This window comes from Bos javanicus, chromosome 4, assembly GCF_032452875.1.
Source record: "Bos javanicus breed banteng chromosome 4, ARS-OSU_banteng_1.0, whole genome shotgun sequence".
In the NCBI taxonomy this organism is placed as follows: Eukaryota; Metazoa; Chordata; class Mammalia; order Artiodactyla; family Bovidae; genus Bos; species Bos javanicus.
In genome coordinates this window covers 72,643,397-72,658,382 of record NC_083871.1, presented here as the reverse complement: position 1 = coordinate 72,658,382, position 14,986 = coordinate 72,643,397, and the positions used below count along the sequence as shown (strand labels likewise).

The 14,986-nt window shown below is 35.9% G+C and overlaps 1 protein-coding gene and 1 non-coding gene across 7 annotated transcripts in view; both read left to right on the top strand.

Annotated features, from left to right (window-relative positions):
• The window catches only part of STK31 (serine/threonine kinase 31), an 85,279-nt gene that overhangs the window by 23,066 nt on the left and 47,227 nt on the right, over nucleotides 1-14,986 (top strand). For 5 of the 6 annotated variants that reach the window (XM_061414348.1, XM_061414350.1, XM_061414346.1 and 2 more), the window contains exons 5-11: nucleotides 430-504; nucleotides 1,995-2,153; nucleotides 4,001-4,359; nucleotides 5,390-5,564; nucleotides 7,581-7,696; nucleotides 9,610-9,769; nucleotides 13,320-13,442. In XM_061414348.1, coding sequence (XP_061270332.1) covers nucleotides 430-504; nucleotides 1,995-2,153; nucleotides 4,001-4,359; nucleotides 5,390-5,564; nucleotides 7,581-7,696; nucleotides 9,610-9,769; nucleotides 13,320-13,442 — 1,167 coding nt within the window. The remainder of the gene's footprint in view (nucleotides 1-429; nucleotides 505-1,994; nucleotides 2,154-4,000; nucleotides 4,360-5,389; nucleotides 5,565-7,580; nucleotides 7,697-9,609; nucleotides 9,770-13,319; nucleotides 13,443-14,986) is intronic. The other variant, XM_061414352.1, reaches the window with a different exon arrangement.
• On the top strand, nucleotides 10,366-10,437 carry TRNAC-GCA (transfer RNA cysteine (anticodon GCA)). Its single transcript has one exon. It is a non-coding gene; the product is annotated as a tRNA-Cys (tRNA).

Here is a 14,986-nt window from a genome sequence, read left to right as displayed (position 1 = left end):
TAATTTCTGAGATTTATCCAGATTATTGTATGTTTGTTCTTTTTCAACCTATGCAGTATTTCAGTGTATGAAAGTGAAAATATTAGTTGCTGAGTCTTGTCCAACTCTTTGTGACCCTATGAACTGTAGTCTGCCAGACTTCTCTGTCCATGGGATTCTCCAGGCAAGAATACTGGAGTGGGTTGGGATTCTCTTCTCCAGGGGATCTTCCTGACCCAGAGGTCAAAGCTGGGTGTCTTGTATTGCAGGCAGATTCTTTACCATCTTTACCATTGGGGCATGTAATGGTGAAAACAAAGTACCTGCCTCATAGGGTTGTGAGAATAAAATAAGTTATTATACATAAAGTGCTTAGTAAATGACCTGATCTACTTAGCATTACTATTCATTAAAATGCCAAATAATTTTGCTTTCTTTTTCTGTCTGTAGATTTATGGTGGATTATTTTCTGAAGATAAATGTTGGTACAGATGCCAAGTACTGAAAGTCATCAACGATGAAAAGGCAAGAATGAGTGTTCAACTTTTTTTGCCATGAGGAATATTTATTTTCAGTCCAAACTTTGGTGCTTATTTAGCCTTTCATTGCTTATTCATAGTAGTATAAAATATGGTTGAATACCACTACAATATTATAAAGTAATTAGCCTCCAATTAAAATAAATAAATTTTAAAATATGGTTGAATAACATATGAATTGACTAAAGCATACATTTCCCCCTCCCTCAAAAAACAAAAGAAATGAAGTGCTTACAAAAGTCAAAGTTAGATTCAGAAATATTCTTCTGATTTTAAGTTGTCGTATAATCACCCCAGATTATCAAAGAATAGATTACCTAATTTGTGTATTATTTTTGGTGGCCAGTGGTTCTTTGTATTTTAGTTCTTAATAGTTATGTTTGAGTCTTGCTGAGTAAGTTAAAGTTTATTCTGTTAAGATTGAGTAGAAAAAGAACATTTGATTCTGAAATTATGTTTATATTTTACTTAGTAGACGTGCATGTTGTTAATAGTGAAGATTTGCTTGCCTCTTTCTTGTGCCTTGGTTAAATGTGATGAATTTTCTTTGCATTTAGCTATTTTGTCTTTTATATTGTGAAATTCCGGAATATTTTTAAGGAAATTTGTGGAGATAGGATTCTAAATAGCAATTGAACATCTCAGGCTGTGTAAAAGCATCTCTATAGGGTTTCTTTTACTATTTTTTTAAAATGTCTGCTTTCTTGGACTTAAAAATATTTTATAATATATAATATTTTGTAAATATTGTTCTTGGTGCAATAAAGTAAGATGAAACACTTTGAGTAATGTTCCAAATGTATTTTTAAAATCTCGTGATTTATTATTGTTATAGGTAATGATTTATCTTAGTAAAACAGACCTGTTCCCCACAGTTTGACAACTGGAAATGATATTTTGTGTTTGCTTTGATTTGGCTTTAACTTTTAAAATTAAGGGCGAAATGGCTTTTGACCTTGTGATAAACTATTTATCTTTTTTACCTTTTATAGATATAGAGCTGGAGGAAAGGGTGAATTTGATTCATTTCAAAGGTCTAATAGCTGGAGTTAAGTTTATCAAAGAAAGTTTCATAAAACTTTGCCTTTTAAGATTTTATTTTTTCCAACTTGAATTTAAGAATGTTGATTGATTTTAACTTTAACATTAGAGATAGAAGAGAGTCATAAGTTTCATAGACTTATATTTATTTAAATACCATTGTTTAAAAAAATCAAAATGAGAAATGGTACTATTGGAAATAGTACTATTTGGTACTAGTTGAACTAGTACCAAATAGGAAAATCCCTGGGATCTCATGGACTATGGGTTTTCTGTATTTTGAGGATATTGTTGGAGCTCTTGTTTCTGAATGCATTTAGACAATTTCAGGTAAAATGCTATCATGATTTACAGGTAATTGACAAAAAACAGCAAATATATGATTTTTTTGAGATATTTAAGTTCTGTATTAGTATTTATCTGATTATTTTCCAGTGTCTGGTGAGATATATTGACTATGGAAATACAGAAATTCTGAATCGATCGGATATAGTAGAGATTCCTTTGGATCTGCAATTTTCTAGTGTTGCCAAAAAGTATAGACTTTGGGGACTACAGATTCCTTCTAGCCAAGAAGTTACCCAGTTTGATCAGGCAAGTCACAGATTTAAAATATTTTTGTTAATGGAAAGAAAACTATGTGCTCGGAAAAAAAAAAAAATGTCTGGTTAAAATCCATTAATTTTCTATAATATGAAAGCTTGTATAAATTAGTGAAAAATGTGAAATGATGGAATAATTCAGAAGCAATTATATATTTGTGCTCATCTTTGCTAGAATACACATTATAGATCAGATAAGACTGGTGTTTGTGTGTATACACTTATATAATAAATGTAAATAGTTTCTTCTGATGAGAAAGCTTCAAATAGTCTCTTATTATTGAGAGACTGATGCATATAATTATTGTTATCTTTTGCTTTTGAGAAAATATTTATAAAATAAAAGTGATCTTTAGCTGTGGCCATAAATATCACAAATTTGAAATAAGCAAGAGTTGTAAATTAATCAAATTTTATCTTCTTGGCAGAGGCTCACACTGTTCAACATAGTAATTGGCAGTGACATCTCTGTTAATCTAGATTCCAGTTTGTATTCATTTCCATTAAATTTTAGGTTAGCAACCTTATTCTGGAAGACCTCATAATTTCAGTGGTAGTCTTAACAGGAATCCTATCTCCTTTTAAATCTGTGCAAAAATGGTATGCTTTTGGTAACTGATACTGCTATTGAAGGAATGTTACACTGCAAAGTAATCAGATATGTATTTTATATTCAGCAGCTCAGATGACTTATGTGAAAATAATCAGTACTAGCAGGAACAATAAAATTTGAAAACCTTCTCTTTGCCTCTCTTTTGTTCAGTTTTTAGTATCTTTTAGGTCACTGGGTGTAGCTTTGTCTGCACTGTAGTTACTTATAAGAAACATTTCTGTACCTAGAACTGTGTTGTTGTTCGATTACCAAGTCGTGTCCAACTCTGTGACCTCATGGGCTTCCCTGTTCACTATTTCCCAGAGTTTGCTCAAATTCATGTCTTTTGAGTCAAGTGATGCTGTCTAACCATCTCATCCTCTGCCACCATCTTCTTTTGCCTTCAGTCTTTCCCAGCACCAGGGTTTTTTTCAGTGTGTCGGCTATTTGCATTAGGTAACCAAAGTATTGCAACTTTAGCTTCAGTGTCAATCCTTCCAATGAATATTCAGGATTTATTTCCTTTACAACTGGTTTGATCTCCTTGCAGTCCAGGAGATCCCCAAGGGTCTTCTCTAGCATCGCAACTCAAAAGCATCAATTCTTCAGCTCTCAGCCTTCTTTATGGTCCAGCTCTCAGATGTGTACATGACTACTAGAAAGACCATAGCTTTGACTTTACAGACCTTTGTTAGCACAGTGATGTCTCTGCTTTTTAATACACTGTCTAGGTTTGTCATAGCTTTCCTTCCAAGAAGCAAGGATCTCCTAATTTCATGGCTGCAGTCACCATCCACAGTGTCTTAGAGCCCAAGAAAAGAACATCTGTCACTGCTTCTACATTTTCCCATTTTTCCTAGATACCAGATTTCATTTTTATATGCTGTAACTCCTCAGCACACCTTTATATTTAGTTAGGACCAAAATGGTCAACAGAATCTGCTTGATTTAAAGAGATTATTCTAGGGTATTTAATTGGTACACTTTAAAAAAATGTATAAATATAGATTCCTGTACAGGTCTTAGCTCTTCTTCTGGAAAGGATTTATCAAGTATGTAATTGGAGTATAGTATACACATGAGGAAGTATATTTGTATTTAGCCAACAAGGTAAAACCACTTTTGTAGAGATTTCAGAATGAAGAAATAATGATCATTGGAAAAACTAGATATTAATAGAAAAAATAAGTGAAGGAAAACATGTTGGTATAGATGGTTAATATCTTCTTTTTTCTTATCTTTCTTAGGGCAGAACCTTTTTGGGGAGCTTGATTTTTGAAAAGGAAATTAAAATGAGAATTAAAGCTACCTATCAAGATGGAACAATAATTGCTCAGGCTGAGTATGGCAATGTAGATATTGGGGAAGAGGTGGCTAAGAAAGGATTTGCAGAAAAATGCAGACTCACTTCCAGCACTAATATCTGTGAGGAAAAAAAATCAGATCCTGGTCAGCTTGTCCTCAGGAACCTCAAAAGCCCCATTCCTTTGTGGGGGCATAGATCAAGCCAATCAAACTTCACCCGGCCAAAGGGGCGCTTAAGTGGGAGAATGTGCCTTGACTTGAAGAATGAAAATGATGCAGGAAATAATGTGACATTTCCAAAGTAAGATTGTAGTGGGATTTTTAGTCTTACCTAATTTTTGATTTATGTTAGAAGCTCTTGTCATAGTAGTCAAGGCTTATGTTTTTAGAGTCCTCAACTATGTCTGTGATTTTGAGGGATAATACTGATTATGTCTGTTTTTCTCAAACAGGTATTCCTCTCTAACACACTGAAAAAAAAATATTCCTCTTTAACAGGGATATTTTAATTAAAAGCCATTTTGAAAGAAAAATCATTTCTGAATTGTTTGAAGTTTACATACCAGCTCTTCTTTCCAAGTCTTTTGAATACATTTATCATAAAAATCTACCCCTAAATCTAAATTACTCAGGCAAGAGACAGAATTTCAGATAAACTTTGAAGTTTTTCCTATGGCTCTGAGAATATTTTAATGAGTCTTAGGGAATTGCCTTTTCTCTTTAACAAAAGAGAGGCTCTTTTTTCTTCCTGTAAAAATTTACTCTGATGGAATTTGATTATAACAAAAATGTTCACTTTTTAGATAATTTTTAGTTACAAACTTGAAGCAGAAAGCCAGATTTGATTTTTAAAAGTACAAAACCATCCTTTTACTTCTGTGTCATGATCCAGCCCATGATACTGTGTAATGGGTAATAAGCTTTTTGTTGGGATCTTATCAGTGCTTTAGGAACTAAACGGTTAAATGGAGTGGGAGTAATGAGAGACTGGAAGAAACTGATACAGAAATGGTTTTTACTATCTTTGCTGGAGTTGATACTGATATGAAAAAGTTGGAATATGATTTATCTGAGATTAGGAGGCATTATTTTTGAAGTATGACTTCAGTTATAAAATCTAGTTTGCATTAAAATGCTTTCTAATGTTGAAACTGGGTAAAGATCAGATTAGTTTCTAAAATTAACTTTATATAGATACACACACACACACACACACACACACACATATATATATATATTTATTATGGTATAAAAAGCCAAATTTTAAGTTTTGATCTCTGTCACACTTAAAACAATTTGGTTTTTAAAATGAGTGAATTTGTTTTTAATAGGGAAAATTTGGCTGTTGGTGACTTTAATTTAGGGTCTAATGTCAGCCTGGCAAAAATTAAGCAGGACCAGAAACTGATTGAAGAAAATGAAAAACTTAAAACAGAGAAGGAGGTTCTTCTTGAAAGGTGCAAGGCATTAGAATTGAAAGTCGAACAGACTGCCCAGGAGCTGCAGGTATGGTATGTTTCAGTGGCTTAAGATAAAGAATGATCAACTGGGAAATTGTGTTCATTTACTCTTATTTTTTAAACAAAAATTTATTCATTTATTTATTTTTGACTGCATTGGGATCTTCATTGCTGTGCACAGGCTTTCTGTAGTTGTGAGGAGTGGGGCTACTCTCTAGCTGACGATGCACAGACTTCTCATTGCAGTGACTTCTCTTGTTTCTGAGCATGGGCTCTAGGTGCACAGGCTTCAGTAATTGTGGTGTGTGGTCTTAGTTGCTCTGAGGCATGTGGGATCTTCATGGACCAGGGATCCAGCCCATGTGCCCTGCATTGGCAGGTGGATTCTTAACTACCTGATCACCAGGGAAGCTCTAATTTGTTCTTATTTGTCTTTATAATTTTCTGTCTCCTTTTCTTACCTCCCCTTCTTCTCCCTACTCTTGGTATTCTCTCTTTCTTCATACTTGTTTATAGATGAAATTTTTTCTTATGCTACAAACTAATCTTTGAATTTCATTGGATGTTTGAAAAATTAATAATTTCTCATTTATATTTCCTTTTATGTCCTTTAAATTTTTTTAACTCTGGAAATATTCAAACATTTTAAAAAGAGAATTGAATAATTAGTACTATGTATCCATCACCCAGTTTTTACAATTATTAAATAGTCTTTTAAAAAATCTATGCCTCCTAGTAATTTCAAAACAAATCCCATTCATAATAGTTTAATGTACATGCTTTAATGTATTATGTATCTCTAACAGAAAAGAAATTGAAAAGAGACATAACCATAATACAATTACATTTAAAAATTAGTAATAATCCTTTCACTAAGTTCACTAATTTATGTTCACACTAAGTGAAAGTCATTCAGTTGTGTCCGACTCTTTGTGACCCCATGGACTATACAGTTCATGGAATTCTCCAAACCAGAATACTAGAGTGGGTAGCCTTTTCCTTCTCTAGGGGATTGTCCCAATCCAGGGATTGAACCCAGGTCTCCTGCATTGCAGGAGGATTCTTTGCCAGCTGAGCGACCAGGGAAGCCCATAATATCATTTAATATCCAGTGTTCAGATTTCCCCTGTTGTTCCATGAATGTCATTTTATGTTTGGTTTCTTCCAGTCAGATTTCCAGTTAGGCCTATACATTCCATTTTGCTCAATAAATCTCTTAAAGTGCTTCATCTGCATCCTATTGTTGTTTAACAGGCTGCTATATCTCCATGTATTTCCTTTTATGATAGTTAAGTATCAAGGTTTGCTCAGATTCAGGGCAGTTCTCCCCCTCCCCCCAGAATACTGTATAGTCTTCAAATGTATAACTTTTTCTAATACCAAATATGTTACCCCAACACGAGTTGCCATTCCTCTAACATCAACTGAATGGCCTACAGTTAATTTTTGACACTAAATGCCAAGAGTTATCTCAGACTCCACAAGGATTAAGTCCCTCAAGACTTAGCTCAATTCAAGCACTAGCCACAAATCAGGTCCCAGGCTACCCACACTTTTTTCTATCAGTTTAAGACTTCCTATGACCCACTTCCACACCTTGCTCTCAATTCAGTAATTCAGTAACAACTGTCAGGACTCATGAAAGTGCTGTACTTACGATGACAGTTTTATTATAAAGGATACAATTCATAAACAGGCAAATACAAGAAGAGACACAAAGGGGAAGTTATGATGGGAGTGGAGATGGAGATCGTTTGGAGGATTCTCTGGACCAGTCACTCTTCCAGCACATGGATTTGTTCACCAGTCTGGAAGCTTCCCCCAGACCTCATCATTCTGAGTTTTTTAAAATCAAGGTTTCATTACTTGGGCCTGGTTAAGTCATTGACCATTGGTAGTTGAACTCAATCTCCAACCCTTGAATTCATATGTGGCATTCTTCAGGGAACACTGCCGCATAAATCCTTTAAAATTTTAGTTACAACTAAAAGTTGTTTAAATAACAGTAGAAATACAGTTTCCTATGTGGGTCTGACTAAGATATGTTTGTTCTTTGCTTCAGCAAGAGAAAGCAACTACCATGGATTTGACTAAACGTTTGGAAAGCACTCTGAAGACTTGTATAGGTACCAGAATGAAAAATCTGGCAGCTAAGGTTGAAATATTGAAAGAAATTAGGTAGGTAAAAGTGAATTTTTGAGGAAGATGGTTTAAAACAATGCTGATTAGTTTGTGCTTTGTTTAATTTCTTTGCCTTTCATTTTTGCTTTTTCTTTTTTAAAATTAATTATTTTAGTGGGGACCCTTGATGGTTTTATTCCTGTTTTACACTCTCTCTCTTTCTATATATATATATATATAAAAATATATATAAATAATATATATACACGCATATATATAGCTGTTCAGTTATAGCATTGGTTTCTACCAAACATCAACGTGAATCAGCCATAGGTTTACCCATGTCCCCTCCCACTTCATATTTACTTTGAAACTTATTCTTTGTATTTTCATTATTTTAAAGACGGAAACTAAAGATAGTTACTCCTGAGACAAATTTTATACTGTTTTTATAGTGTTCTGTTGTCACCGTGTGGGATGATAGTATCTAAAGTTATATGTGAGAATGGAATTAAAAAGTCAACACAGCTTCTAAATAATAGTTTGATGGGAAACTACTAGGTCCCATTGTTTTGCTTGGGGTTATTTTCAGTCCTATACAGAAACTATTATAGATTTCAGTAATCCAAATTATTTAATTATACTCTGTCTGCTGCTGCTGCTGCTAAGTTGCTTCAGTCGTGTCCAACTCTGTGCGACCCCATAGACGGCAGCCCACCAGGCTCCCTCGTCCCTGGGATTCTCCAGGCAAGAACACTGGAGTGGGTTGCCATTTCCTTCTCCAATGCGTGAAAGTGAAAAGTAAAAGTGAAGTCGCTCAGTCGTGTCCGACTCCTAGCGACACCATGGACTTCAGCCTACCAGGCTCCTCCGTCCATGGGATTTTCCAGGCAAGAGTACTGGAGTGGGATGCCATTGCCTTCTCTGATACTCTGTCTAAAGAAAGACAAAAGTAGTCTTCCTAAATTACAAGAAAAATGATCTTCATGGAGTCAGAAGAAAAGCAGTTGGTTAGCAAGTCTCATACAGTTTAATCAGCATGTCTCAGATTCTATATGTGAATTATGTAAGTATTTTACTTTATAGATAATTGCTTTATTGTTGGTTAGGGATAATTTTCCACCTTTATTGTTGGTTAGGGAATGTGGAAAAAATAGTTCTCACAACAGTCTAGTTCTCTTTTTGTGCTGTGCATAAAACTGCTGTGCAGTAATTCATTTCCTCATGTACTTGGAAACACTAAGACGTTGCTCTCAATTAACACTATGTGTTCATCTTTTGTCCAGTGGGAATCTGTATTTTCCAGTATAAATCTGTCAGTCATCGTCTGGTTTATAGGTTTTAAAGAGTTTGAGTAATTTGGTCTCTCTAGAGGTTAATCAACTTTTAACGCACAGCCAAAGTGACTACACTGGCAAAGCTGTGAGACAGACTTTAGACCAGAACAGTTCAGTATATTTTAACCTGTATTTGAGGAAATAGTGTGCTATTAGAATGGTGGAAGTCCGGTTGGAAGCTAAAACAAATAAAATGGTGAGTGAGCCGTGTTGGTTTTCCTAATTGGCCTCTCTGATTGCTTTGTTGGGATTTTTTGGGATTTTTTTTAAGATTATGCAAATGCTGGTCTGCTTATTAAGGTCCAAGGACTCTGTGCCTTCATCTTGATAAAATTGGCTTAAATATAACATTTTAAAAGAAGTATTTACAAATCTAATTTTATATCATTTTAATTCTGCAGACTTTTGCAGCTGTCTTTATAAATATTTAATTTTTTCCCAGTGAAATGTATTTTTAGTCAAAGGTTTGTGTCAAAGTTACCTATGATTTTATATAGTTTTAAAAAATACCTTTTCATAGTCAGTGTTGTAAATAGTAACTTTAGACCATTACTATTTGTGTAATTTTTTTTCTCACACCACCTTAAACATTTCTTGATCTTTTCCTTTTGCTATTTTTTTTTTTTTAAATAGACGTGTCAGTATCAGTGTTCGTTTTGGAAATGACCTTTCAGATGCTATACAAGTGTTGGATGAAGACTGCTTTACTATCCCAGCTTCTTTGAATGAATTAGAGCTAATTTGGGCAGAATATAATCTGGCTCAGGAGAAGATTCAAACTTGTGAGAATGTGGTAGGTCAAGAATTTTTCTCCATTATGATTTTTATCTGTTGAATATAAGGAGATAATATCTTTCAAAAAAGCAGAAGGACTGCAGATATTGTAATGATACTTTATATGAAATCTTTAACTTTTGAAATATCTTCATATTAGTAATTTGATTTCTTTTGTTGCCTTAGAAGAAAGGTAAGGTAAATGAGTAGTGATTGTGGAAAAGGGTTAACAAAATCTTTTCCCCTTTTGCCTGAGGATTTACCTCTCCCTGTTCCCTTAGTAATTTGATAAATTGAAATTTCAGTCATGTTACTGGCAACATTGTTTAGGTAAATAAAATCCCTGATTGGTAAATTGTATCTGGATTGGGAGGAACTGCAAACTACAAATACTAAACAACTGGGCATACTCCCTGAGGGACCCTGGAAGCTATACCTATAAGAGGTAATGGTTTTTGAGGGGCATGAGGCTTATAAGCTGGGATGACTCCCGCACCTGCTAATGTGGATCTTCTGGTCAGAGGGGCATGCTTTATGCTACAGTATAGGACTCTGCCTTACTAGTAAATGCTCTCTAAATCATCTGTTCTTGAAAGGTGGTTGTATGTGGGTGCCTCCCTGGTGGCTCAGACGGTAAAGCGTCTGCCTGCAATGTGGGAGACCCAGGTTCGATCCCTGGTTAGGGAAGATCCCCTGGAGAAGGAAATGGCAATCCACTCTAGTACCCTTGTCTGGAAAATCCCATGGACGGAGGAGCCTGGTAGGCTACAGTCCATGGGGTCACAAAGAGTCAGACACAACTGAGTAACTTCACTTTCCTTTCCTTTCCTTTATATGTGGGTAGGGAAGGGATATGAAGAATGGAATATTTCATGTGAATTCTTAATTAGTGTAGGTACAAATATTGTTTCCTTTGGGAATTTTCTTTATTATACTCAGCTGAGTAGAACTCCATGTTTTTCATATAAGATATCTGATACAATAATCATAGCTTTCCATAGTACCTATGAGCTCTATTCTTGAGTTTGGAGTTGTCCTATCTTAAGTATTGGTGGTTTCTGCCTCTGAAGATTGTACCCTAAAGGTCTTATTCCCTAGTCATAGCTAGTTTGGCCAGTTGGCAGCCTAACTGGCTCTGAATGAGAAAAGTAGATAAGATAACTAAGCCTTTGGAAATGCCAGGAATATTTAATTTGGTTGCTGCTAAGTCACTTCAGTCGTGTCCAACTCTGTGCTACCCCATAGACGGCAGCCCACCAGGCTCCCCCATCCCTGGGATTCTCCAGGCAAGAACACTGGAGTGGGTTGCCATTTCCTTCTCCAATGCAGGAAAGGGAAAAGTAAAAGTGAAGTTGCTCAGTCATGTCTGACTCTTAGCGACCCCATGGACTGCAGCCTACCAGGCTCCTCCGTCCATGGGATTTTCCAGGCAAGAGTACTGGAGTGGGGTGCCATTGCCTTCTCTGATTTAATTTGGTTAGGGGATTAGATTTGGGTTACTTTACACATTAGACCTTTACTGGTCACTTCTGATGATAGACGAAAACAGGTGACAGAGTAATAATTTTTGAATCTTTTAGAAACACGTATGTATAGGTACTTTTATGTATAGGTACTTTTTAAACATGGGCATTTTTGCTCCTCAGGAAAATGAGGCCCACAAGGTTTAAGGAAATTGCTGAAGATTACATACTTCTAAATGTTAATCTGGGATTTTAAACCAGATGTCTTGATTGCAAAGTGTATTCTATTTCCATTTAAACCATACTGCCATCATTAAAATATTTCACATTTTCATGTAGTAAGATGAAACTTGAAAAAGAACTGCTTTTTAACTTTTGTTTTGTCATTTGAAAATTCAATGGCACCCCACTCCAGTACTCTTGCCTAGAAAAGCCATGGACCGAGGAGCCTGGAAGGCTGCAGTCCATGGCGTCGCTAAGAGTCAGACACGACTGAGCGACTTCACTTTCACTTTTCACTTTCATGCATTGGAGAAGGAAATGGCAACCCACTCCTGTGTTCTTTCCTGGAGAATCCCAGGGACAGGGGAGCCTGGTGGGCTGCCGTCTATGGGGTAGCACAGAGTCAGACACGACTGAATCGATTTAGCAGCAGCAGCAGCAAAGTGATTCAGGACACGGAGGGAAAAAGGTCTTATATGTCTGTCAGATTTGGTATTCTAGTAGGACAAATGTGATTTTTTTAAAACAATTTGTCTCTACTACTGCTGACATTTCAGGACTGACTTTTGGGCTTTATTGCCCTAAAGTTCATTTGACAGATTGAAGAGTAGATTACTGTAGATTATTAAGGATAGAGGCATAATTGTCCCTCAGATAAAGTTGTCTTTTTATTTCCCTTGTTGTATTTAATTTGCATCTTAAGATTGTTATTTTCATTTATATATTTTGCACAGTTCTTTAACTTGATTGCCATGTGTACTTTTTAAAACATTTTTTATTTGTGTATTTATTTTTGCCTGTGCTGGGTCTTCATTGCTACACAGACTTTTCTCCAGTTCTGGCACACGGGGGCTACTCTCTAGTTGTGATGCGTGGGCTTCTTATTGCGTGGCTTCTCTTGTTGAGGAGCACAGGCTATATAGAGCACCAGGGCTTTAGTCGTTGTGCTTCCTGGGCTGTAGAGAACAGGGTCAGTAGTTGTGCACATGGGCTTACCTGCTCCGTGGCATGCTTCCCAGATCGAATCCACATCTCCTGCATTGACAGACTGATTCTTTACCACTGAACCACCAGAAAAGCCCGCCATGTGTACTTTGGATGAAATAGAGTCTTTTCTTTTGTCTTCATAATTAGTTATATAACGGTCTGGTTGAAGTGAAGTGAAATTGCTCAGTCGTGTCTGACTCTTTGTGACTCCATGGACTGTAGCCTACCAGGCTCCTCAGTCCATGGGATTTTTCTAGGTAGGAATACTGGAGTGGGTTGCAGCTTACACAAAAAAGAGTATTCTAAAATTTGGACTTTTAAGTGTATGTACCTCTGTTACAAGTAGTAGAGACACAAATTTAAAACGTCCTATTCCTCTCTCTACTTCGGGTATAGGACAAATATATAAATAGGTAGTTTTAATATAGTTTATTAAGAACTATAATAGAGCTAATGCATAAGGTTCTTGGATATCTCTCATATCTGTTTCCAGGCATAGCTTTTTGGGGGAATTGGAAGTTTTATCCTGCTGGAGATTAACTAAATCTTGAAAGATAAATAGATGAAGGAATTAAGCATGGAGTGGGAGTAGGAAGGAGGCAGTATGTAATTAGTCAGAGACACTTGTATAATTTTCTTAAGTAAAATTTTATTGTTTCGGAAAAGTAAAGATTAACAGAGCAGAATTGTGGAATTTAAATCTTATTTCTAATTAAGGGAAAGAAACTTTGTCAGTTTGGTGATCTAAGAAGAGAGGGGTTTGTCTTAAATATTATTATGTTGGAGAATGTAATGTTAAATTTTGCTAATTTTAAGAGATCAGTTCTTTTCATATAGTTCAGTGTGTAAAAACACCTGATATATTAATGATGGTTATTCCCTTTTTCCTTCCTTCAGAATGAAGGGAATATTTTGATTGCTGAAAGAAATGAAGTACAACAGAAGCTGTACATGGCAGTAGAAGTTTTTATTCTGGAAGTTGATGAGTTATCTCTTAATAAACGCTTAAAAACGTTGCAGGTTGGAATTTTAAAAGATATTATATATTAAAATATGTTTACCATTTGAGAGCTGAAATTAGCATTTGTCTTTAGACTTCAGACAGTACTGATGGCTGCAGAACTTTTTCTTTTCTTTGATGAATCCTAGTTTCTTTTTAATGATGTTAAAATTTTATATTGATATATTTAATATGTTTTTATATATATGTATGTATGTATCCTGCAAACAAGGTAAATAGTCAGGCATCTAAGGCTTGTTAGAGCAGCATTCATTGGGAAAACTCACAGAGACAGGAGCAGTAGCAAGCAGGTTAGCCATTTTTCTAGCAGAAAATCTAATAAAGCCTTTATGTCAGAGAGGGATCTTGATCCTTGAGTGATAATGGCTTCTAAGATCTGTAGATAGAGTACAGTAGCTCATAAGATATTGTGGAACCTTCAGTCAGTTCAGTTCAGTCGCTCAGTCATGTCCGACTCTGCGACCCCATGAGTCGCAGCATGCCAGGCCTCCCTGTCCATCACCAACTCCTGGAGTTCACTCAGACTCACGTCCATCGAGTCAGTGATGCCATCCAGCCATCTCATCCTCTGACATCCCCTTCTCCTCCTGCACCCAATCCCTCCCAGCATCAGGGTCTTTTCCAATGAGTTAACTCTTCGCATGAGGTGCCCAAAGTACTGGAGTTTCAGCTTTAGCATCATTCCTTCCAAAGAACACCCAGGACTGATCTCCTTCAGAATGGACTGGTTGGATTGCCTTGCAGTCCAAGGGACTCTCAAGAGTCTTCTCCAACACCACAGTTCAAAAGCATCAGTTCTTCGGCGCTCAGCCTTCTTCACAGTCCAACTCTCACATCCATACATGATCACAGGAAAAACCATAGCCTTGACTAAACGGACCTTTGTTGGCAAAGTAATGTCTCTGCTTTTGAATATGCTATCTAGGTTGGTCATAACTTTCTTTCCAAGGAGTAAGCATCTTTTAATTTCATGGCTGCGATCACCATCTTCAGTGATTTTGGAGCCCAAAAACATAAAGTCCGACACTGTTTCCACTGTTTCCCCATCTATTTGCCATGAAGTGATGGGACCAGATGCCATGATCTTCGTTTTCTGAATGTTGAGCTTTAAGCCAACGTTTTCACTCTCCTCTTTCACTTTCATCAAGAGACTTTTTAGTTCCTCTTCACTTTCTGTGGAACCTTATCTTCAGTCAAATCCTACCATTTCAGAAATGACTACTTTGGAGTGAATGAGCACGACCGTGTTATCATTCCACCTATTAGCATAGTATTTCTTTCTGTTTATTGAGATCTTTTATATCTTTTAATGTTTTTTAAAATTTTTCTCTAAGTCCTCATGCATTTTCTTGATTTAACTCCAAGATGTTTATACTTTTGGTTCCTTTTGTGAATGCTATCTTTCAATTCCCTTGTTCTTTTGATGGTATAGAGGGATACTAATGATTTTTATATATTGATGTTTTTCTGGCAACTCTGCTGAACTCTTTTTTAGTTTTTGTCAGTTGATACTCTTTGAACTTTCTATGTGATTATATCATTT